The sequence below is a fragment of the Dermochelys coriacea genome, chromosome 2 (assembly GCF_009764565.3).
Source record: "Dermochelys coriacea isolate rDerCor1 chromosome 2, rDerCor1.pri.v4, whole genome shotgun sequence".
NCBI lineage: Eukaryota > Metazoa > Chordata > Testudines > Dermochelyidae > Dermochelys > Dermochelys coriacea.
In genome coordinates this window covers 157,106,519-157,130,768 of record NC_050069.1, presented here as the reverse complement: position 1 = coordinate 157,130,768, position 24,250 = coordinate 157,106,519, and the positions used below count along the sequence as shown (strand labels likewise).

Here is a 24,250-nt window from a genome sequence, read left to right as displayed (position 1 = left end):
GCCACAATGGAGTTGACCTATGGGCTGTGCTTCTCTTCAGGAACTGCCTTATCCCATTCCACCAGGCTTGGGCAGCTATGACGATGAACAAATGGATATTGGACATCACTGTTCAAGGCTACCCTATACAGTTCCATTCACTGCCCCCTTCCCTGTCAGTTGCTCTTTAGGGGACCTTCTCACAAGAGACTTGCAAATAGAAGTGACTTCATTGCTCCTTTAGGGGCCAAAGAAGAGGTACTGTGGGAATAAAGGGGAAGAAACTTCTACTCCCAATTCTTCCTTTTATCCTCAATAAGAATTGATGTGGGGAGTGTCTTCCTCCCTTCTAGCCTAGACCTGAGGAGACTCAGCGACTACATTGTCGCAGATTAAGAATGGTAATGCTTGCCTCCATTTCATTTAAAGTCTTCAGGATCAAGAACCGTTCTTGGTTTTCGACTTGCAGGATGTGTACTTCTGCATAGCCATCCACCCAGCTCTCAGGAAGAACTAAGTATTCACAGTGTAGCCCAACTATTACAATACAAGGTGCTGCTGTTGAAATTTGCTGTGGCACCAAGAGTCTTCACAAAATGTATAGCAGTAGTAGCAGCACAGCTCAGAAAAGGCATTCACATCTGCCCTTACCTGGATGATTGGCTGAGGAAAGGCAGATCCCAGTAAAAGGATGCAGATACCTAAAGTTACACCGTCTCTCTATTTTCTTAGTGGGGCCTTCTGGTGAACTAGGGAAAAAGTCTTATTCCCTCATAGACATAGAGCTTATAGAGACCTGATCAAATCTGGGGAGCTATGCTCTCACCAATCCAAAACCAGATTCCTGTCAATGCAAGCAGTGGTGCACCAAATACAGATCCAATGATGACTGTGCAGATGCACTTGCAGCTGCTAGGCTTCATTACTGACCACACCAGTTCTGACTTAGGTTGGTCTGTCCTTCAGCAAAACACTAGATGAATACGGTAGTGGTGATTCCACCTCATGTAGCAGATCTGAGCTGGTGAAAGGAGCCCGAAATCATGTGGGGAAGAGTACCGTTCTCTATCCTTTTTCTCAACAAGGAGTTTAATCATGGATGCTTCAGGTACAGTTTTGGGGAGCCCACTTGGGCCACCTACAAATTTACTCCTGGGGGAATTCTGCACCACTGCGCATGCGCTGAATTTGTCTTCTGAAGATTTCTTTCCTTCCCTACAGAAAAATGACTTTCTGACAGGGAAGCAAAGGTAAGCCACAAGAGCGGTTATGCGACTCTCCCCAACAGTATGTTTTGGGGGTCCAGGGCAGCTGGCAGAGAGGTAAACCATTGTGGGGCAGGAGGCGGGACTGGGGAAGACTGGTGGCTCCTATCCTGTGCCAGGATCACTACTAGTCCTGGCTGGACTGGGAGGATGGGGCTTCTTTTTCCTTTGCACGACATCTGGGGCCAGGTCTGACCCACCCCAGATTTCTCCCGCAGCTGAAGGAAGCTCTGCAAACTCCCTTCCCCGTTTCCTGCACCCATCGCTCCTCAGCTGCAGGGGGAGGGATCCCTGTACAGGGAGCTGCTCCCACATCCACCCAACCCCTGTGCATCCAGACCCCCTCATAACCTGACCCTCCGAGTGAGCCTCTCTCTTCCTCCCCCCCGATGAGCCCCACTCTCCCTGCAGCTGGACCATCCCGCTGAGCCTCCTGCCCCCGGATCCCCATTCCACCAAGTGCCAACCAGCTGCATCTGGACTCCCCCACACCCAGACCTCCCCCTCTGAGCCCGAACCACTTTCACCTGGACGCCTCTGCAGAGTCCCATTACTGTTGCTCCCAGATCCCCCCAGACACACGGATTTCCCCACTGAGCCACCTGGATCTCCCACACACACACTTAGCACACTTGGATCTTGCCTTGCTGAGGCCTGCCTGCCCACACCTGGTACACCGGGAACAGGGGCAGGGCCCTCAGGTGTTTCTGGAGCAAGCCCAGTCCTTGTGCTGTGTCAGGGTTGGGTGCAGCCTCATTGCTGAGAGTCGGTTTCCTGGGCGGAGCTATACCGTGATCTCCCACCTCTGTGCAGCCAGTGGCCTGTGCTCCCAATGCTGTGCTAGAGCCTCCACATTTATTTGACAAATAAAATTTGCAGAATTTTAAACTATTGTGTGCAGAATTTTTATTTATTTTTTTTTATTTTATTTTTTTTTTTTTGGTGCAGAATGTGCTCAGGAGTAACAGATGCAAGTGATTTGTACCTGGTAGGATATCAGTGTGTTAGTGCTCAGAGTCATCAGGCTAGGCTCCATTACCTTCCACTCTGTGCTCCAAGACTTCACAGTTCAGCTCCTGATGGATAACACCTTTGATGCACTACATAAACAGGCAGGGAAGCACATGCTCATTTTTCCTGTTTGCGGAGTCCTTAAACTCTGGACATGATGCCACCAATGCAGTACAACTCCAATGGCCCTTCACGTCCTGAGCATCCGCAGCAATGTGGTGGGCTCTCTGAGCAGTCAGCCACCACTTAAAAGTGTTTGCTGTGGAAGTCTATTTTAGAGTTGATGATCATACATTGGGGAACCACAGTGAGAGACCTGTCTGCCACTGATGTAAAGTCCAAGTGCCAGAACTCTTTTTTGTTTCTATATGATCCCAGGGTTGTTACTGGGCTCCTTCATTTTGCAGTGGTCTGAAGGCCGCATATATGCCTTTCCACAAGTTTCCCTTATCCCTAGGGTGACTTCCAAAATCAGGAGACATGGCCATACTCATTTTTGCAGCTTTGTGCTGACTGAGGTAGTTTTGACTTTGACCTATTACATGTAGGTACAACTCCCAGAATTCCTAGATCTGTTCTCACAGATAGTTCATCTAGCCCGAAGTTGATGTACCTGATGGTCCAACTGTTTGGTTGAATCCCCAAAATCCTGATTCAGAGAGAGAAAGCATTCTCAAGAAGAACTTACTCATCAAAGTTGAAGCGATTCTCTATTTTTATGGACAGCCTAGCATTGTCTGGACCTGGTCACCTCAGATCCTCTACTACTTACTGCACTTAAAACAGACATGCCTCTCATTCAGCGCTGTTACAGTGTACCTTGTACAATTTCACATTGTCAGATACCTGTACTATTGTGCTCTCCTTTCTCATTCCATGGTATATACTTACCCACTGGTCAGAAGAACCTACTTTTCTCTGGGACCTTGATCTAGTACAGGGGTTCTCAAACTGGGGGTTGGGACCCCTCAGGGGGTCACAAAATTATTATATGCGGGGGTCGCAAGCTGTTTGCCTCCAGCATTTATAATGGTGTTAAATATACCAAAAAGTCTTTTTAATTTATAAGGGGGGGTCGCATGCAGAGGATTGCTATGTGAAAGGGGTCACCAGTACAAAAGTTTGAGAACCACTGATCTAGTACTTTTGAGACTCCTGGCATTTCCTTTAGAATCTGTCAGGCTGCTTCCTGCACTACCTCACTCTGAAGACAATCTCGTTGATGGCCATTACTTCAGCGAGGAGAGTGAATGAGCTTCAGGCACTTATGGCCAAACCCTACATACTGCGTTCCACAGAGAAAAAGGTGGTGCTGAAATAATGTCCAAAGTTCATTCCTAACATGATCTGTTTATCTAAACCAGTCAATCAACCTGCTTGTCGTCTTTCCAAAGATACACTTAGCACAGGGAGAAAAAGTACAGTAAATGCACTTAGGACTTTGCTTTATGTTGACAGGGCCAAATCGTCCAGACTCTTGTCCTGGCTATTTATAGCCATAGCTGGGTGTCCTAAAGGTTAAGCCAATGTCCCCACAGAGGATATTGAAATGGATAACTCAGTGCATCTTGCTGTTACCATTTGGCTAGTGTACCTCTCACACTGCACATCAAGGCACTTCACCAGAACTCAAGCAATTATCCCCTGCCTATTTAAAAATATGTCCATTTGAGATCTCTAAGGAGGTGACATGGAGTACCCCATTATCCTTTGTCAAGCATTGTGTTGGATTTTGCTGCCAGAATAGATGGCAAGTATGGGAAAGCAGTACTATTAGCACTGATATTCCTCATTCCTGCCATCCTGAGGGGCTACTACTTGCCAGTCACCTTGAGGAGGATCGACACTGGCATATACTGTACCTGTAAGTGTGCTTCTTTGACCTGTCAGTGTGGCTCCTATGATCCAACCTCCATCCCTTTTTTTAGAGTACTCTGCTGCTATGGGCTTCAGATTGGCCCTGATCCTCCCTTGCATTCTGCTCTGTATACCCTCATGTGGCCCCAATGAACACCAGTATGCAAAAAAATCAGATCTTGCGTCTGAGGCACATGTGAACCTACAATTGATCCACGCTGGCTACAACATCTTGAAGAACCAGTTACTGTATGGCTAGTAACTTTTTTTTTTCCATTCTCTAGCAGTTCCCAGCCATGCCTCCCTCCAATACAGCCCACAGGGTTTTAGCATCTCTTGCCTCCAGCATGTCTAGCAACACATTCTAATTCCCATGTTTCTCCCTTCTTCCCCATGCTCTTTAGGAATGCCCCTAATGCAAAATTCCTCCCTTTTGTCATTCAACCTGCTTCCTTCCTCAAAGCTAATTATCTTCTCCCCCAGATCATCTGCTGTTGCCACTACTTGTGTCTCTGTGTGTCTCCTGGAAATTGCAGCCACTGTGTTGCTTGCTCGCCCTCCCTTGTGAAGATTCTATGGCTCCAACTTTCTCTCTTGCTATCCTTTCCCCTTCCTATAATGGCATTAGCTCAGAGCCTGCTTTGCTTCTTGCCTCTTTTCACCTGCTGGAATAAAGCTATTGAACATAGTTTCAATTTGTAATCAAATAATTAATCTTAACAGTTGAAGATCACAAACACAAGCCTCAAGGGTCACAAGTTAGACACCTGGAAGTAACTGAACTGCTTTTCATTGTACCAAGGCCATGCAGATTGGTGTGCAACATAGGGTGGGATATTGAAAAGCACTCAGAATTGGACTGATTGCTTCTGTTGACTAATTCAATAGGTGTTTTACCACACTGACTTTAATATAATCAGAATTTGAAAATTCTACTCCTAATGTAGTACATCAGAGTTTTCTTAACTTATTGATTTATGTTAAGCCGATTCGTTCAATGTGTTGGAGCTCAAGAAATGCTGAAAAAGCTTAGTGCTGTATGCATTTTATGTGAAAAAGATATTTTGGTTCTTTTATTTTTAATAGATACATGGCTCCTGAGGTCCTAGATGATTCCATAAATATGAAACATTTTGAGTCATTCAAGCGAGCCGACATCTATGCGATGGGATTAGTGTTCTGGGAAATAGCACGGCGATGTTCAATTGGTGGTACGTGACAATCCTAAATTGAGCATATTAAATTATAAGTTTTTGTACTGATTGTTTTGCAGAATCTGAACAGCTTTGCATACGTATTTTCCACAATCATATTTTGTTATACTACGTAATTTAGCATACTTTCCATGGTTTATACTTAGCTTTTAAAACCATTTTATCTTTTGCTTCAATCAACTAGTGTCAAATAGTGAGCACTTTTCAAGTTTAACTAGGGCTTATCTGTAAATGTATGGCCAAACCCTGCCCTGGAGTAAGTAAATGAAACTCCTCTTGAAATTGAGTCACCCCTTCTTATACCAGAGCAGAATTTGTCCCAAAAGCCATATAGAAAAAGGGCAAAGTTGATGCCCTTGAAAGTGCGGGACTACCTGCACATATCCTTACCAGTGCAGGCAATGTTCAGATATCTAGTTCAAAACTCAATTTTTCTGTCACAGATCATCTTGGGAAGAGACAAAAGTGGTTTTTATAGTTGTAAAAGGCACTGGTGAGATCTTCTCTGGAACACTGTGTGCAGCTCTGGTCTCCCATCTTTAAGGAAGATAAATTCAAATTATAACAGGTGCAGAGAGAGGCTACTGGGAAGATTAGATGAATGGAGAAACCTGCCATATGAGAGGAGACTTGACTTAAGCTTGGCTAATAAAAAGAAAGCATTGCTTTAGATAAAAACATTAGAGGGATAAACACCGGAGAGGGAGAGGGCTTTTTTCAGTTACGGGCCAATGTTGGCACAAGAACAAATGAATATAAAGTTGCCATCAACAAATTTAGGCTTGAAATTTAGACTAGGGTTTCTAACCATCAGAGGAATGGAGTTCTAGAATAGTTTCCCATGGGGAGTAGTGGGTGCAAAAAATCTAACTTGTTTCAAGACTGAGCTTGATAAGTTTATGATGGGGATGATATGATGAGATTGGCCATATGCCAGTTTAAACAATCTGCTGTTCCCAAATATCTCCAACAGCTGCGGATGGGACCCTAAATGGGGAGAGCTCTGAATTACTATAGAGAATTCTCTTCCAGGTGTCTGGCTGGCTGGTGGGTCTTGTCCATATGCTCAGGGTCTAACTGTCGTTTTTCCTCCAGGTCAGACTGACCAAGACCTGGGGGCGAGGGGGAATCTGATTTCCTCTACAGCATGGGGCACGTGTCACTTGCTAGTTTGAACTAGAGTAAATGTGGATTCTCTAACTTTGAGGACTTTAGTAACTCAGCCAGAGGTTATAAGCCCATTGCAGGAGTGGGTGAGGTTCTGTGGCCTGCAGTGTGCAGGAAGGTCTGACCTAGATGATTTTGATGGTCCCTTCTGGCCTTAAAGTTTTAGGAGTCTATCAATAATGGGAAGTGTACATCTGCTCTTCCTCACACAGCACTAAGACTTATTCCTGAGTATTTAAAGTGCAATATGGAAAACTCCCCCAATATTGGAGGATGGTTATAGTTGCTCTTGTATTAGAATTCACATTTTCAGTTTAAGCCTAGAACAGCATCAGTCATACTCTTTAAAGAATCACTTTTCAAATAAAACTTTAAAATATAAACGAAGAAAATGGACAAAGGTACTTGCAATAGAATTTGCATTTTGTTCATGTTGTCCCATGTAAATTGCAACCTGTATTACTTTTGTGCTTTGTTTCACTTATTTGTAAATACATGTGGTAATATACAGAATGAAAATATAGGATACAAATTAAGCTGTTTTTTAAAAGCTTTTATGAATATCTTTAATTTGTTTCATTGCTGATGAAACAACCAATTTCTGTTAAAAGTCAGGAAGACACAATTTCCACACGCCTGTAAACATTTTACTAAAAAGTTACAAAGCACTAAATTGAAAGTTGTGTGAGCTTGGTCAATCACTTCATTGGTAAAATTGGATGATATTTATTTTCTTTGTAAAGAGATTTTAAATCTGCTTATTAAAAGAACTGTATAAAATAAGTATTTAGCAATATCAGCCCCCCAAAAAAAAAACACAAAACCCCAACCCTTTGAGAATGAGTTAACAAAAAATCTGTAATTCTGGTCTTAAACAAAAAGAAATTCTGAATACTTTAAACAAAACTACAGGAATACATGAAGACTACCAGTTACCATACTATGACCTAGTCCCTTCAGATCCTTCAGTTGAAGAAATGAGGAAAGTTGTTTGTGAGCAGAAGCTGAGACCTAATATTCCAAACAGATGGCAAAGTTGTGAGGTGAGTATTACTAAATGTGCAAAAAAACTAAAATACAAGAAAACTGCAGCTTTTATATTTTAAGTATTTAAATCAGTTTTTGTCTTTGATTTTTGTTGAGGGGAGATGAGTATGTGCCTCTGAGAGAATTTTAGTGGCTTTGTGATAATTATGAATTTACTGCATGATGCTGGTCAGCGGATGTGGTTATGCGCAAAAATTTAAAACTCTCTTGCCAAGTTAGTTTGGCAAAAGAATTCTCAGAGCCCTTCCCATGAACAGTGGCTAAAGTTACTTGTCCATGAAATTAATGTGTGACTATAAATGACAAAACACAAAATTACCCAGGAAACCTCACTGCAGATCAACAAATATATTTTTAATTAGAAGTAATGAAATACAACAAACTGAATAACAGATGTTCCAGAGGACAGTTTTTATCTACTGTTGCAGGATCATATAAATGTCTGGCAAGTGACCAGAATATTTACGAAGGAATGAAAAAAATCTGTACTGATTGTACTTGATTTGCAGTCTGCAAGGTATAAAACCTGAATATAATACAATGGAAATAATGCATTTCCATTCGGTGGGTCTGTCTTGCTACACTGTCCTAATGTAAACAGATTCACACCAGTGACATGGTGGCAAAAATGCAGGGAGGCACTAGAGCCTTCTGTGCACTAAGGCCATGTCTACACTATGGGGATTACAGTGGTATAGCTAAGGCCTTGTAGTGTAGATCCAGCCTGTCACAATGAAAGGGGTTTCTCTCTTGCTGTAGGAACACGGCCTCCTCAAGAGACGGTAGCTAAGTTGATAGAAGCATTCTTCTGTCGACCTAGGTGCAATTACACTGGGGGTTAGGTCAGCATAAGTACTGCACTAGGGTTTTTCACACCCGATAGTGCCATAGTGCTATGTCGATTTAAATTTTAAGTGTAGACTAAGTCTTAGGTAGGAGAAAGTGAATGAAGGACAGTTTTTACATCTGAATGAGATTATCTACTCTAGTTCAATGTGCTTTTAACTTTACACCTTTTAGTTAATTCATCTTAATTTTCCTGAGTGTGCCTGCGTAGACAAGCCCAAAGACTGAGGGTATTTAGCTAACCCCATTCATCTCAGTAGGTGTTGAGTAACATTAATTTAAAATGGCATGCCTTCCTGGAAGCTTAAAGCACCCTTGTCTCCTACTCAACTCTTGAACATTTACTTAGTGCTGATGCAAAAGTCTGATATTAAACTAATTATTTTAAGTGGTCCCAAATTTTAAATTCGGTGTACTACAAATTAAATTATACAAAATATCATACTGATTGGAGTGAACTGAGATTGGCACGGAGAGCTAAAAAGCTTAGAAACAGTACCATGTTTTTTTTGAAGTCTGCTACTTAAATCTGTGTAATCTAAGTGTATCACTTTTTTTATAAAAGATTATTTTTCAGACTATATTTTAAAGCTCTAGCTGAGTACTCTACCTCCTACAATTTAAAACTATTAAATTAGTAAGAACATAAGAATGGTCATATTGGGTCAGACTAATGGTCCATCTCGCCCCAGTATTCTGTCTTCCAACGATGGTCAATGCTAGATGCTTCAAAGAAAGAACAGAACAAGGCAATTACTGAGTAATCAGTCCCCTGTCGTCCAGTCCCAGCTTCTGGCAATCAGAGGTTTAGAGACACCCAGAGTATGGGGTAGCATTCTTGATCATCTGGGCTAATAGCCATTGATGGACCTATCCTCCATGAATTTATCTAATTCTTTTTTGAATCCATTATTGCTTTGGCCTTCCACTTGCAACAAGTTCACAGGTTGACTGCATTGTGTGAAGTACTTCCTTATGTTGGTTTTAAACCTGTTGCTTATTAATTTTGTTGAGTGATCCCTAGTTCTTGTGTTATATGAAAGGATAAACGTTATTCACTTTCTCCACACCATTCAGGATTTTATACATCTCTATTGTATCTCCCCTTACTCCTCTTTTTTCCTAAGATGAATGGTCCCAGTCTCCCTTAATCTTTCCTCTTATGGAAGCTGTTCCATACCCCTGATCATTTTTGTTGCCTTTCTCCATACCTTTTGCAACTCTAATATATTTGTTTTGAGATGGGGCATCCAGAACGGTACACTGCGCTCAAGGTGTGGGTGTACCATGGAGTTATATAATTCCATTATGATATTTTCTGTTTAGTAATACTGAGCATTACCACATTTACCTCCTTTGTAGATTGGCATAGAAAATAGACCTCTGGCAAGGGAGATTTAGGTTAGATATTATGAAAAAATTTCCAACTATAATGGTAGCTAAACTCTGGAATGAGTTTCCAATGCAGGCTATGGAATTCCCACATTTGGAGGCGTTTGACAGGTTGGATAAACACCCATCAGGGATTGACCAGGGTTACTTGGTTCTGCTGCAGCATAGGGAGCTGGACTTGGTGACTTCTTGAGGTCCCTTCAAGCCTTTCATTTCTACATATTCTCCACTTCCCCGTGCCCTCAAGAGTATATTGGTTGTATAGCTAGAATATCTAGGATTCTTGAAGAGGAGTTGTGTATATGCATTCCACTTCAGGTATGTGCACTCAAGTGGGAGACATTTTTGGTCAGCAGTACCCATTGGGATAGCATATGTGCGCTGAGTGTCCTCATGCCTTCAACGGAGGACACACAGGGTAGAAGTGTCCTGACACCCCCTCAGTTCTTTCTCACTGCTTGTGGCTATTACCTGGAGGCTATGGTTGGAGGCATGAGGACACTCAGGGTGCATGTGCTTCCTCCAACGAATACTACTGACCAAAAGTTTCTGGCTTGAGTGCACTGGGTTCATGCACACACAAAGTAGAATGTATGTGCAACACATCTCAAAGAACCATAGTGACTGTACAGGTAAGTAATCATTTCTTACTTGAGTGGGATCTTTCTGTGTTTGGTATTTCTGGGCCATCCATCACCTTGGTGTCATGGCATTCTGACTTAAATCACACACCGGGAACAATGATTCAGGAGTTTTTGTACTACTTGGGAATAAGGATTGTAGCTAAGGACCAGCTTTATTTATTTAGTTTGCAGTTTCAACCCTTTACAGGCTTTCATTTTCTGTTATAGGTCTTGGCTAAGGTTCAACTTTGTATTTGACTTTATAACATTACTGTTTTTATAGAACTTAAACTACCATCCCCTTGTAGGGTTAATTTTATTCAGTTTTGATCTTAAAAAATGGGTGACTTTTCTTTGAAAGGATTAAAATGTCTGCAGTAGTTCTTGAACATTGTTAAGCAAAGAGTATGAATAACTTTCCCCCTTGAAAAGAAAAGGAGTACTTGTGGCACCTTAGAGACTAACAAATTTATTAGAGCATAAGCTTTTGTGAGCTACAGCTCACTTAGCTGTAGCTCACGAAAGCTTATGCTCTAATAAATTTGTTAGTCTCTAAGGTGCCACAAGTACTCCTTTTTGTTTTTGCGAATACAGACTAACACGGCTGCTACTCTGAAACCTTTCCCCCTTGAGTTGAACTATGGAGACCTCCTAAACTGATAACTGAAAGAGGGTATTAATTATTCTTCCAATAGCATGCAACACAATATATTCTCACATGACAGTTCCAGGTAACTTATGCGGTTTTTTCCAACTGGAGGCACAAAACACCAGAAGTACATATCTAATGCAGAACTTGAGAGAACAGTTTCCAGGCAAGCTAATTTTTCATAAATATTTTATTATTCTGCATATGAGCCTGATAGGTGTACTAAAATGAGTGTGTTACAGTTTGCCTCAGTCCTTTTTTTAGGGACCTTTTATTTTTCTTAAACAAAATGAGAATCTGGATTTCCCATCACACCAGATTTTTTTTGCATATCATGGTGGCCTCAATGACACAAATTTCAGAAATGTGAATTCTAAGAGTCTGAGGCACAATAAGGATGATTATACATTTCTCTATCCCTGAATTAGACCTTTTTTCTTCTTTTTGTTTGTTTTTTTTTACAGGCGTTACGAGTAATGGCCAAAATTATGCGTGAATGTTGGTATGCCAATGGAGCAGCTAGGCTAACAGCTTTACGCATTAAGAAAACATTATCACAGCTCAGCCAACAAGAGGGCATAAAAATGTAATCCTGGATTTACTACTGACAAGCGCTTTAAAGATCCATGTCTGAACCTGGGTGGCATGTTCAGAAGGTTAATAGCTCTACCTCACTGAGGGAACAGAAGGATATTGCTGCCTTTTGATACTTTATAGGAACATCCGTTGTTAGCCCCAGGATTTCTGTGAACATGGTAAACAATTGTGTTTGGGTCTTTTTTGTGCACCTCTTTCCCAGGACGCTTACAAAACATTGTGTAGTCTAGCGTTATTTTTATTAACCTGTAACTCTATTTTAAAAGTTGATTACCGGTCTTAACTTTTCATTAACTGTGCTGAAGACATGAAGATCATTTTAAGGTTTTGGAGCTTGTTCACTAAATTGTATACAGTGCATTGAGGGTTCTTAAGTGATTTTATTTGTGGTTGGTACAACTGAGTATTCTGAACCTCTGCAAATTTTTTCTTTGATTCAGGTTTTGAATGTATTATTGCAGTATAACTTTCTAGCTATTAAGCTTGAATCTATTGGACACCTACCTTGATTTACAAAAATGACCTCATTCACTTGTGGGGAACATAATTTATGCAACTATATTTTGTATACTGTTACTGTGCTTTCACTTACTCAGAACATTGCATTGCCTTCAAAATAGATTGTACTATACCAGTAAGTGCCACTTCTGAGTCTTTCTAATGCAAATCAATAGGAACATACAAAGTTTATGGTACTTGTGGTTTCAAAAATGAGTTCAAAAATGGAATTATTCCTTTGCTTAATGACATAATTAACTCTATTTGGCATGTAGCTGCATCATTCTTGGAATACCTTTTTTGCCAAGATCTGATTCTTAAACCACTGTAAGAATTTAAATGGTGTGCAAGTTAGTTAATTCAGTGTTATGTTCTAGATCTACATCACATGTAATAAGTTCTAATTATTATATCTAAGAAGATTTTTTTAATGAAGTGGCACTCTTAAAATGTTTGTCATACTCTTGTCTAAGAAAACTAGCGAGGACTAAAAGTTTTTAAGATAAAAGGAAAGAAGTTTTACTCTTTGACATCATTTGTGAGAGATTTACTTTTCAGTTCCTCAAAATCTTTCCTTTTTCTTCTCGAACAGTATTATTTGCAAAGACAGGAATTAACTTTATGTATAATTAGAGATGATTAACTGTTATATTTGGGCTTGTTTTATTAGGAAGTTAAAAGCTGCTCTAAAATTATACATGCATATACTGTGTGTATGTGACATACACAAAGTGGTGAGCTGCAAGACTTTGGATACACATACCAGAAGGGTGTGGTGCCCTTGTTATAGCTACAAGAGCAAAGATAGTTTGTGTTGTCATTAGAACCCTGAAAAAATATGCACAGATTTACTCAACCTTCAAATCTCCAACAGGTATATCTTTTCACAGGATTTTAACCAACTTTTAAGATACAGATTGTATCACTACCTGTCTCTCTCTTTAAAATTGTTAAACACATGGGGGGCGGGGGAGAAATCAGGAGAATAATCTTTGTCCTGAAACTAAGTTTTTAACAGTTACAAATATCAGCTTGGGTAGCAGGCATTTGCCTGTTGTTGACTTTGCCAGTGCATGTGCGCACACACATGCACACAAAGGATTGTTATATGCACAACCCCCACCCCCTAAGTCATCTCTCAGTCACACTCACACACCTTAATCATACACAAATGATGTATGCAATTTTAACTCTGTTCCCCTTTAAACCTTCATATATCTGCTTAGGTAATTTTTCACCAGTACAAGTAGCTATGTGGCAAAAAGGTAGTTTGGAGAAGGGATGTTAGAATTTCATGTAAAGTTGTGTTGCTTGCTCTGTAATATATGCTAGTTGTAGTAACAGGTTTAATTGCCTTGCTTTCTGAGATGTATGCTCTGAATTGTGCAATGTATAGCAACCCTAACTGTTTTTTAGTTTTTTGTTTCTTAATAATAGCTGGGGGTAAAACTTAAATGAAATGGGGATTGTAGACCTCCGGTGTAGGGATAGAAGTGCAACTGCTGACTATTTTATCAGCTACTGAGCGTGAACCCCCTATTCTGCTATAGGATAAAATCTGGCAGAAAAGTGAAGCTCCTGGTGGAGAATGATTTGATTGGATCTGAGCACACACAAATTTGAAGTTTGCATACACCTGCCCCGTCCAACCAATCAGGCTGGCATGTCCTCAGCCCCATCAATCAAACGTGTGTAAACTTGGCCATAATCAGTGAGGTTTATATGCATAATCAGTCATGTCTGTGTGCACTCAGACTCCATCAATCAAGTTTAGGTGCACGACACATCAACTTCCAGCTATAACCTGAACAGCTAAAAATAACCCTAAATACAATATTTAAAAAACAAACTATCCATTGCATCTGATCTGTTCAGCATCTACCTCTTTAGCAGGTTTTTTGCAGATATGTGATTGGTCAACAATACAAAGTAGGACAACCATGGGAAAAAGTTAAAGCCAGCACCAAATTTCAAAGACTTCCCATTAAAAAATTTGAGGCGAGACCAAGTAAAAACTTGCATAGTTCTTACACCCTCTGAATTTTTTAACCCTGGGTGATATTTCGCACTATTTGGCTCCCTATTTTAGAGAGAAAGATATTTGTCACATTTTAGATGCAGAGTTAACTATGGAGTATCCACCCGGTGTCTCCATAACTTTGTATTCTGTAATCTGTATTTTGGGATTTGATAGGTGATCTTAGGGTTTATTTTTAGTGAAACCATGTTTTATCTGACCTTTACAATAGCAGTGAAATGGATATATTTCACAGCTATGATTTTAGAAAATATTACACACTTCTGTGTTATAAAAAATACAGTACTATCAAGCTAAAAGAACTAGAGCCAGATACACAGGATTGCAGGAGGCAAATTGCTCCAGTCAGCTGCACACTCAGATATATAGATATGTATAGATAATGTTGTCTTCCCCACCTACTAGGCATAGCTTTCTTTAGAAAGCTGCAATTTTTTCTAAATTTGTCCTCTGAATTTTTCAACACTTTGTAGTGGAAATTTGCAAAAAGATGGATTGATGTATTGTCCAATTTTAATGAAGATTATTTTGAGGACAAACATGTGAATATCATAAAATGCACAACAGAAAAATTGTGAATAAGCCTGTGTGTACTTTGGGTTCAGATGACATCACAAATAGTTTAAGCTTTGTTCTTGTTTTTCCATTATACAATCTGAATGCCTTTATTGAATGTGTATGTCTGGATATTACATGCAGCTTTTGATGTTACCTGTGTAAAAATCATATGTGCACACAGGCGCACATTAATATTTTTTAAACTAATCTTGTAAATCACCAGTTTTGCTCTGAGACATCCAGGGGGACCAAAATATTTTCGCATTCAAAATACTAATTTTATATCATCTTGAGGGTATACCAAACAATTTGATAAGAAATACTGATGCAAATGTTTGTTGTAAATATACATACACTATACATACAGTTCTTCAAGGTTAATTCATTTTATTAAATTGACATTTTAGTAGCACTAAAGCCTCACTTCAGATTACAGACGTGGCCAGACCGCTGTGGACAAACATAAGGAAGATGGTTGGAAATGGACTGGTATTGAAAAGACTCAAAAGTCCCTTTTGGGATACTGGAATTCTTCAGGGACCCTCCAACCTTGAAAGCTGGAATTCTGGGACGTTTTAGAAGCTGTCTGTTCAGCACTCGCACTCTTTCTCCCCCAAATTAAACTACTTTCACTTGTAATCCTAATGTGGACTTTGTATATAGGGATAATGACATTGGGATTGACTCTGTGAGGACTTTAAGCTATCAAGTGAAGTAAGAGGCTATTTTTTTATTTTATTTTTTTTTACAAAATAATTGTGAGTTTCAGTGCCATGAAATCTTCTCTTTTTGTTAGCTCCTTGTTTATATTGTGCCATTGAAATTATCATACATGTAAAAGAGAAGCTTCAATGTCAGTTGCTTTAAACTTAAATTACCTCTTAAAAGACCAAGGTACATTTACCTCATTGTGTATATAATGTTTAATATTTTTCACAACATTCTCCAAGTTTTCAATTATGTGTTTCTAGAAAATATGGGTATTGCTAAATTTACAACTTCAGTGGTACTAACTATATTGTTTCTCATGCCCAGAATACGCACTCTTTTTATTTTCTGTATTTTATTGTATTTCTGTAAGTTTGTTGCTGCTTTGTCAATGTAGCATCTGCCCTTCCAGAGCTGTGTAGAATAATGCTTTGTATAAATTCTGCATTTTGGGTGATAAACTTGAGAATCCTGTACAGATGAGTTTGTCATTTTTTTTTTAAACCTTACAAAATTGTGCATTTTCCCCTTACATTTCTGAAAATGATGTATTGTATTGGTAGAGTATACAGTACAATGGATTGTAAATAGGAAAGTAGAAGAGTGATGCTTATGTTAAGTGCTAACACTACAGTAGAAAGATTAAAGCAATGAAAATAAATTACTTTTTTCAAAGTAGATAAGTGAGCTGTCTTATATTTATATAACATTTCCACTTTTTCTCCAAAAGATAATAGTTACAGAGAGCAGGATGCGCTGATCTACTATGGTCACTTTATGCCTGGTAAGTGGTATAAAATGGGAGGTAATTGGTGAAGAATTCCCCTTCTGTAGGGGAAATCTCTGCTGGTATAATAGTGGCAGAGGTGGCTTGCAAATGCTTATGCCACAGTGTGGAGTGGTTGGCACAAGAGAAATGAGGGGGTTCCTGAACGTCCACCAGCATAACTGACCGTAAGTACCTTATATCACTGATAAAAGTTAGAGTATGGCCCCCTGCTTCTCTGCTGCAGATGAGTGGCTGAGTGGGAGGCTGCCACTTTCTACCATGTCCAAGAAATAGTGAAGAAATTGGCCAGCTCACTAGTAGGTCTACCACACTCAAAAGTGAAATGGACTGTTTGGCTTACTACTGTAAGCACTACAAATAGGGATTAAACTTTCTTCCCTGGGAAGCAAATAGGTATTACATACACAAGTATTACAGTTTGGGAACTAAACTTAATTGAGGATGTTCTAATGGATTGTTGCTTTTACAAAACCCATTTTATAAACAAATATTCCACATTGGAGAGTTGGAACATAGATGCAAACACAGGAGAAAAGCTTCGGGGAGGGAGAATTTTATTCATAATACGTGCCAAAAAACTAGGAGGCTGGATAGCCAACTAATTATGCCTCTAGGCCTCCACCTCCACAGCATATTAATCCATTCTACTCTAATTTTTTTCCCACCTCGATTTTATAACTAAGAACTTCTTATATTCCTGCCTCTCAGCTGTGAAATTTCTCTCACTTTCTCTAATTCAAACTACCACCCAAACTCAAGTGACATCTCTTGTCAGGATGGAAACATGGTTGTCATACAGGATCACACCCAAATCATCTAGTTTAGAATCCTGACAATGGCATGAACCAGATACTTCAGAGGAAGACATAGCCTGAAGTCGGTTGATGTAGGATAATCTCCTTCCTGCAGAGGTCTCATCCTGATCTTTAGAAATTTGCGTATGCCCAAAGCACAAGGTTTAATATTGCTTCTAAACTTCCATAATTCTAACAATTGATATTCTTGATCAATATAATCCTTTTCCTGAATTTTGCTAGGTTCTTGGAGCACTGATAGGGACGCTACTCAACTTCAGCTGTGCATGTACTTCTTGAGCCTTTGATCACAGATTTGTTTCATTAGCAGTGTCCATTCAACTCACCCTCTACATTGGGGTGGGAAAACTACAGCCTGTGGGTTGCTTTTTTTTCTGGCTCGCAAGCTCCAGCTGGGGGCTTGCCACACTCCAGCTGGGGGAGCAGGACCACGGGCTTGCCGCACTCCGCCCGGCGCTCCTCAGTGATGAGCAGTCATTTTCAGTACCATCTTCAGGGAAGAATCTGCATGCAAAATGCCACATAACTCAATATGACCTCATCACCCCTACGCAGCAGTGTGCCAAATCCCCTCCTTGTTTCCTATAGCCCCACCCTTGAGAGCCTTGAGTGGAGGGAAACCATCCAGAAACCCTGCTCCCGTCTGGGTTCCTCTGCACGTGACACAGCTGCCTTGGTCTCACACTGCAAGCAGGGCCTGTAGGAGTCCCTGGTACCACTCCGTGAAGCCCCCCACGTGCCACCCCTCATGAGTCCTCTCGCCACATAGTGATAAAATCCCTTATTATATATGAACTTTTAATGAACACAACCATGCAAACAGAACTCAAAGTACAACAGTCAGAACTTTTTGGGGGGGAGGCTGGAGCATAAAGTTACAGGTGAGTTTACACCTGCTGCCTCTTGTCCACATGGATTCTGGGATAGAGTGCCATGGCTCAAAATTGTCAGGGGCACTGACGTCTGACAAATCTAGGCTAGAGAGAGGGCCCAGTTTTTTCACAGTGCATGACATCTTGTAAAACAGCAGTTTGAAATAAAGGCAACAGTTAGGATTTTCTTTTCCCTTTCAAAAATGAGTGCTGCAAAAAAAAAAAAAGTGGACAATGAGTGTTGGGTTTTCAACAAAGAATGGAATACAAACTATTTTTTCACAAATGTGAACTCGAAGGCTGTATGCCTGATTTGTCAGGAGAGCATCGAGGTGTTCAAGGAATACAACTTGAATCACCGTTTTTCAACGAAACATCCTAATTATGGCAGCAATTTAACAACCAAGAAAAGGGCAAGAAAAGCTGAGCAACTTGCCACAAATTTAAAAACTCAGCAAAATATTTGTGTGTGACAGTCTGCAATTCAGGAAGCCACTACAAAGTCAAGTTACATTCTGGCATTTAAAATCACTAAACAAAATAAACCTTTTGCTGAAGGAGTTTTTGAAAGAATGCATGACTGATGTTTCTGGCATGCTGTGCTCAGAATACCAAAACAAATTTGAGAACATTAGTTTCTCGCAAAGAACTGTTACTCGCCGTGTAGAAGTGATTGATGAACATTTGGCTTCTGAGTTGAATAAGAAAGCACAGGGCTTTACATTGTTTTCATTAGCTCTCGATGACAGCACTGGCATTAAGGACAAAACACTGTCACTGATTTTTGTCAGAGGAATTGACATTTGAAATCACAGAGGAATTTTATCAATGGAATCAATGAAAGGCACAACTGAGGGATCGGATTTATACAAGAGGGTTTCTGGGTGCTTTGAACATCTGAAGCTCCCCTGGAGTAAACTGGCAAACATAACCACAGATGGATCACCAAATTTAACAGGGGAAAACATAGGACTTTTAAAAAGAATTCAGGACAAAGTAAAAGACAACAACCCAATAAAGAGGTTATTTTTCTGCATTGTATTATACATCAGGAGGCCCTCTGCAAAAATGTCCTGGACGTTGATCATGTTGTTCGCACAGTAGTGAAAATAGTGAACTACATAAGAGCAAGGGGACTTAATCATCAGCAATTCATTTCCCTTCTTGAGGAGACTGACTCTGAACACCAGAACTTACTTTATCATACATATGTCCACTGCTTAGCCTAGGAAAGGTATTGCAGCAAGTGTGGGAGCTCAGAAATGAAATTCGCACTCTTCTGGAGATGCAAGGGAAAGAAAATGATTTCCCTGAATTAAAGAATTCAAACTAGGTGTGCGACCTTTGCTTTTGGTCTGAATATCTTGGCATGTTTAAATGAACTTAATGTAAACCTGCAAGGAAAGAATGTATTTGTACACAAATTGTATTCTGGTGTGACAGCTTTCAAAGCCAAGTTAGTCTTGTTTTCAAAACAAATTAAGGACAAAGTGTTCGCTCACTTTCCAACACTGAAATACTTGGAAGTGTCACCACAGCAGAGAGAAAAGTATAGCAAAATTTTGAGTGACTTGCACGGAGAATTTTTCTTGTCGATTCTCTCTCTTTGAGAAGATAGAGAAGACATTGGAGCTGGTGTCATGCCCACTGTCATTTGACTACAAGAAAGCCCCACAAGAATTACAATTGGAGCTCATTGATCTCCATTGCAATTCCACCTTTAAGGAAAAGTACAATTCAGAAAAAATGGATGAGTTTTATACCTCCTTGAGTGAAACAAAGTTCCCAAATATCCGCAAGGTGGCCTAGAAAATCCTTGTTTTGTTTGGCTCCACCTATGTGTGCGAACAAATCATTTTCCTGCAGAATTGCAACAAATCTCGCTACAGATCCCAGTTAACTGATCAGCATCTCAGCTCAGAATTGCAGATTACCACAACAAGAATGACACTGGACTTTGATGCCATTGTAAAAAAGGGTGACCAGCTGCATTGTTCACATTAATCAAAGAGGGCATAGAAAGGGGTTAAGTTTTGGTTTAATTATTGTAATACGTTGTTATGATATATTTATAATAAGTAAGGTTTTATGTTTGTTTCCACTAAAATATACCTTTAGTTTATTTGAATATCTCTGAATTGTTAACTTTGTGAGCGTTCATGGCCTGCCATGAGGCAGTCAGGGGGTCGGAAGCGGGAGGGGGCAGAGGCCAGGCTGTTTGGGGAGGCACAGCCTTCCCTACCCAGCCCTCCATACAGTTGCGCAATCCCGATGTGGCCCTCGGGCCAAAAAGTTTGCCCACCCCTGCTCTACATCCTTGTGCTGCACACTGAGGCTTTATAGGGCTGCACAAGCAAATCGCCCTCAGTTCCTTGTCAACCATCTTGGATGGCTGATTTCCAGCAATTTCAGGACCTCAGAATGGGTGACAGATACTCTTCAAATACCTCTGGAAAAGCTCAAGGATTTCCAACACAAGTTGCTTGACATTTTACAATCAGCAACACCATCCAGAGTTGAATTACCTATTAATGACACCCCTCACCCCCCAAAGACTGTTTGGCCAACACCTGCTATGCTTCTGCTAACTTGCAAACAGGCAGATAAAAAAAAATACTATGTTCCCTCCAATGACTCTGAATTCTTTTTCTCTCACCTAATTCTCTAGAGGTGGATGCCAAGAACAAACTGGGGAAACAACACTATCCAAGTCTACCCCATATGACCATGACCCAAAAATGCTTGGACTTGTTTGGACAAAAGTCTTGCTCACCCACAACCCTGCAATTCCAGATGGCAAACTATCAAGCAATCAGAATCACAAACTGCCCAAAGATCTCATCCAGTTCAGTTGTATAGTTTTCCTGTATCTCAATGACTGGCTGATCAAGAGTCCATGTACAAAGCAGTACTGTCATCTACTTGGATGGACTTTTCCCTTTTCCTGCAATTGGATCTTCAGCTCAATGTAAGAAAATCCACATTAACCCTTCTACAGAAAATAGTTTGTAGGGGCATCCTTGGATTCATTGACAGCCAGGGCCTACCTCCCTGTTCATAATCTTATTAAATCTGGTCAGTACCATTCTAGGGAGTCCTCAGACCTCAGTAAGGAACTGGCTACAGCTCCTGGGTCATATAGCAGCTTGGCCTTCTATCTAGATAGAACCAGGCAATTTCGGAAGTAATCTAGACTGTTTGTTTCCATCACAGACAGATCCAAAAGGCCCATGGTCTCCACCCAGAGACTGGTGAGGTGGCTCTCAAGGTTGTATTGTTGCTTGTTATAATGAAGCTGGTCCTCAAACCTTCTCTCCCTCCCGCCCAGGATGATATCACATACTACCAGGTCACAAGCAACATCCATGGCGTTACTCAAAAACATTCCAGTTCTGAGAAATGTAAGGCTGCTACATAGTTTTCAATACATGCATTTTCTAAGCACTATGCCTTGATCCATGCCACTAGATCCAAAGTAGCACTGGGTAATGCAGTTCTGTCTTGAATTCTGAACTCAATTCTGAAACTCCCTTTGAAGGACTCTTATTACAAAAGATAGAGGTTCCTGGCACCATTGACCAGCAAGCATGCTGGGAAACAAGGTGGTGTCTCCTTAAAGAGCAGGCACTCCCCAGTGCTGATAGCTGATGCTGTTGAGAATGACTGACTGCTCTGGAGTACACGCCAGAGTACCGACCCCTTTGATGCAGAAGCGGCATACCCTCTTGGTACCGACAATAGAGGCGTACGCTGCAGTGCAAGATCTACTGTGACTTTTGGCATCAGATTCTCTGGCGGCACAGGGAGTTGACTTGCCCCAGTACCAGTGGATAAGAAGCTTGTGAGGGTTGTTCATCCCTGGTTACCTGGGCCTACTCCAGTCCATCCAGCATCTTCTTACCATCAAGAGGAAAACTCAACATGCTCTCTCCTGTGCCTACGTTTCCAGACGCACGCTGCCAGATCTCGGCATCAAGTGTTTTGGCACCTCCCTGGTCAGGAGACACAGGCTCTCCTTCGGAGCCAGAAGTAGGCTCTGATGCCCCTCACTCTTTGGACTGAAGGCATTGTTCACCTTCATTGAGAGGGCTGCATTTCCGGTACGCAACAGAGGTCCACACTGGTCCAGAGACCTCAAATCTCTGGAGGGGGACTGCTAGAGGTTGGTGTTCCATGCCCTACCCATGGTCTTACTGGAACCCATGGAGATTTCCTCCTACCTCTCGATCCTCCTCCCTCCAGATCCTTTGGCAAGAGACTTGGGAAATTGTTCCTGGTACCAACATTGGTATCACGCAAGACCAAACTCGCTTTCCAGAGCCTCCTGTGGAGAAGGTTCAAGAAGCTACATCTCAGCCACCTGTGTAAGCCTCCTCAACATCACCAGATGAGAGTGTTTTGGCACCTCCCTGGTCAGGAGACACAGGCTCTCCTTCGGAGCCAGAAGTAGGCTCTGATGCCCCTCACTCTTTGGACTGAAGGCATTGTTCACCTTCATTGAGAGGGCTGCATTTCCGGTACGCAACAGAGGTCCACACTGGTCCAGAGACCTCAAATCTCTGGTAGAGGGACTGCTAGAGGTTGGTGTTCCATGCCCTACCCATGGTCTTACTGGAACCCATGGAGATTTCCTCCTACCTCTCGATCCTCCTCCCTCCAGATCCTTTGGCAAGAGACTTGGGAAATTGTTCCTGGTACCAACATTGGTATCACGCAAGACCAAACTCGCTTTCCAGAGCCTCCTGTGGAGAAGGTTCAAGAAGCTACATCTCAGCCACCTGTGTAAGCCTCCTCAACATCACCAGATGAGGCGGTGATGTCTGGGGTGTCTTCTGTGTAGGATGACTACAGGGCATATTAGGACCTGCTAAAGAGGGTTGCTTCCTTTTTGGACAGACAGGTAAAGGAGCTGCAAGAGTCCTCCCATAGACCTAAGATCACAGACCTAAGAGTGGCTATACTTCAACAAAAAAGCTTCAAAAACAGACTCCAACGAGAGACTGCTGAATTGGAATTAATTTGCAAACTGGATACAATTAACTTAGGCTTGAATAGAGACTGGGAATGGATGAGTCATTACACAAAGTAAAACTATTTCCCCATGGTATTTCTCCCTCCCACCCCACCCCCCACTGTTCCTCTGATATTCTTGTTAACTGCTGGAATTAGCCTACCTCCTTGTCACCATGAAAGGTTTTCCTCCTTTCCCCCCCCTGCTGCTGGTGATGGCTTATCTTAAGTGATCACTCTCCTTACAGTGTGTATGATAAACCCATTGTTTCATGTTCTCTGTGTGTGTGTGTGTGTGTGTGTGTGTATATATATATAAATCTCTCCTCTGCTTTTTCCACCAAATGCATCCGATGAAGTGAGCTGTAGCTCACGAAAGCTTATGCTCTAATAAATTTGTTAGTCTCTAAGGTGCCACAAGTACTCCTTTTCTTTTTTCTCCCATAGACTGGGTCAGCAGACCTTTTTGTGTGGTTCTGCCCATAAACAAGGTCATACTGGAGCCCACAAATATAGAGCGGCAGACCCCATCATCCCTGCTGCCACCAGCCAAGAAGACTAAATGGAAATACCATGTTCCTTTTCGTAGTCATGAGCATTTTTATCCTCCCTCTGCCTCCCCCAGTTCATTGGCTGTCTGAGCAATGAATGAGAGGGAATGCCAGGGTCAACCCTTGTCTACTCTTAAGGTGAAATAGGCAAAAGGATTTGACCTTTTTAGTAGAAAGTTTTATTCTAGTGCTGGCCTGCAGTTCCATATCTCAAACCTTGTAAAAATCAGTTAGGATCAACACATGTTTACAACATAATCTGGGGTTATGTCCTAATTTATCTCCAATTTGCTTCTGAATTGTCTCCCTTCACTTTACTCACATTTTCCCCAGCCTTGCTTGGCTATTGTCAAGTCTGTTTTTAGGAAATAGATTTTTGAGCCTACTTACATTTCTATATAAACATCAGCAAGCATCATCTCTAGGCTACACACAGCAGTAATGTTTTACATGAACATACGGGAGCGCCAGATCAGGTCTTAGTCCCAGTAAGCTGTTTGAGTTTGACTTCCACCTTGGATGTGGTAATTTATATCGCCATATCCTCGTTGCCATTAACCACTCTAAAATCTTCATTAGCTGCATTAAAAACTGACAGGTTTCAGAGTAGCAGCCGTGTTAGTCTGTATCCACAAAAAGAAAAGGAGTACTTGTGGCACCTTAGAGACTAACATTTATTTGAGCATAAGATTTCGTGAGCTACAGCTCACTTCATTGGATGCATCTGATGAAGTGGGCTGTAGCTCACGAAAGCTTATGCTCA

At 41.1% G+C, this 24,250-nt stretch overlaps 1 protein-coding gene and 1 long non-coding RNA gene across 4 annotated transcripts in view; both read left to right on the top strand.

The window, feature by feature from the left end:
• Positions 1-16,127, top strand: part of TGFBR1 (transforming growth factor beta receptor 1) — a 96,366-nt gene extending 80,239 nt beyond the window's left edge. For 2 of the 3 annotated variants that reach the window (XM_038389767.2, XM_038389765.2), the window contains exons 7-9: positions 5,199-5,323; positions 7,406-7,536; positions 11,515-16,127. In XM_038389767.2, the coding sequence (XP_038245695.1) occupies positions 5,199-5,323; positions 7,406-7,536; positions 11,515-11,640 (382 nt within the window). In that variant the 3' untranslated portion in view covers positions 11,641-16,127. Of the gene's footprint in view, positions 1-5,198; positions 5,324-7,405; positions 7,537-11,514 lie in introns of those variants that run through there. The other variant, XM_043508552.1, reaches the window with a different exon arrangement.
• LOC122458852 overlaps positions 1-24,250 on the top strand; it is a 523,493-nt gene that overhangs the window by 493,529 nt on the left and 5,714 nt on the right. The gene's annotated exons all lie outside the window — the stretch shown is intronic.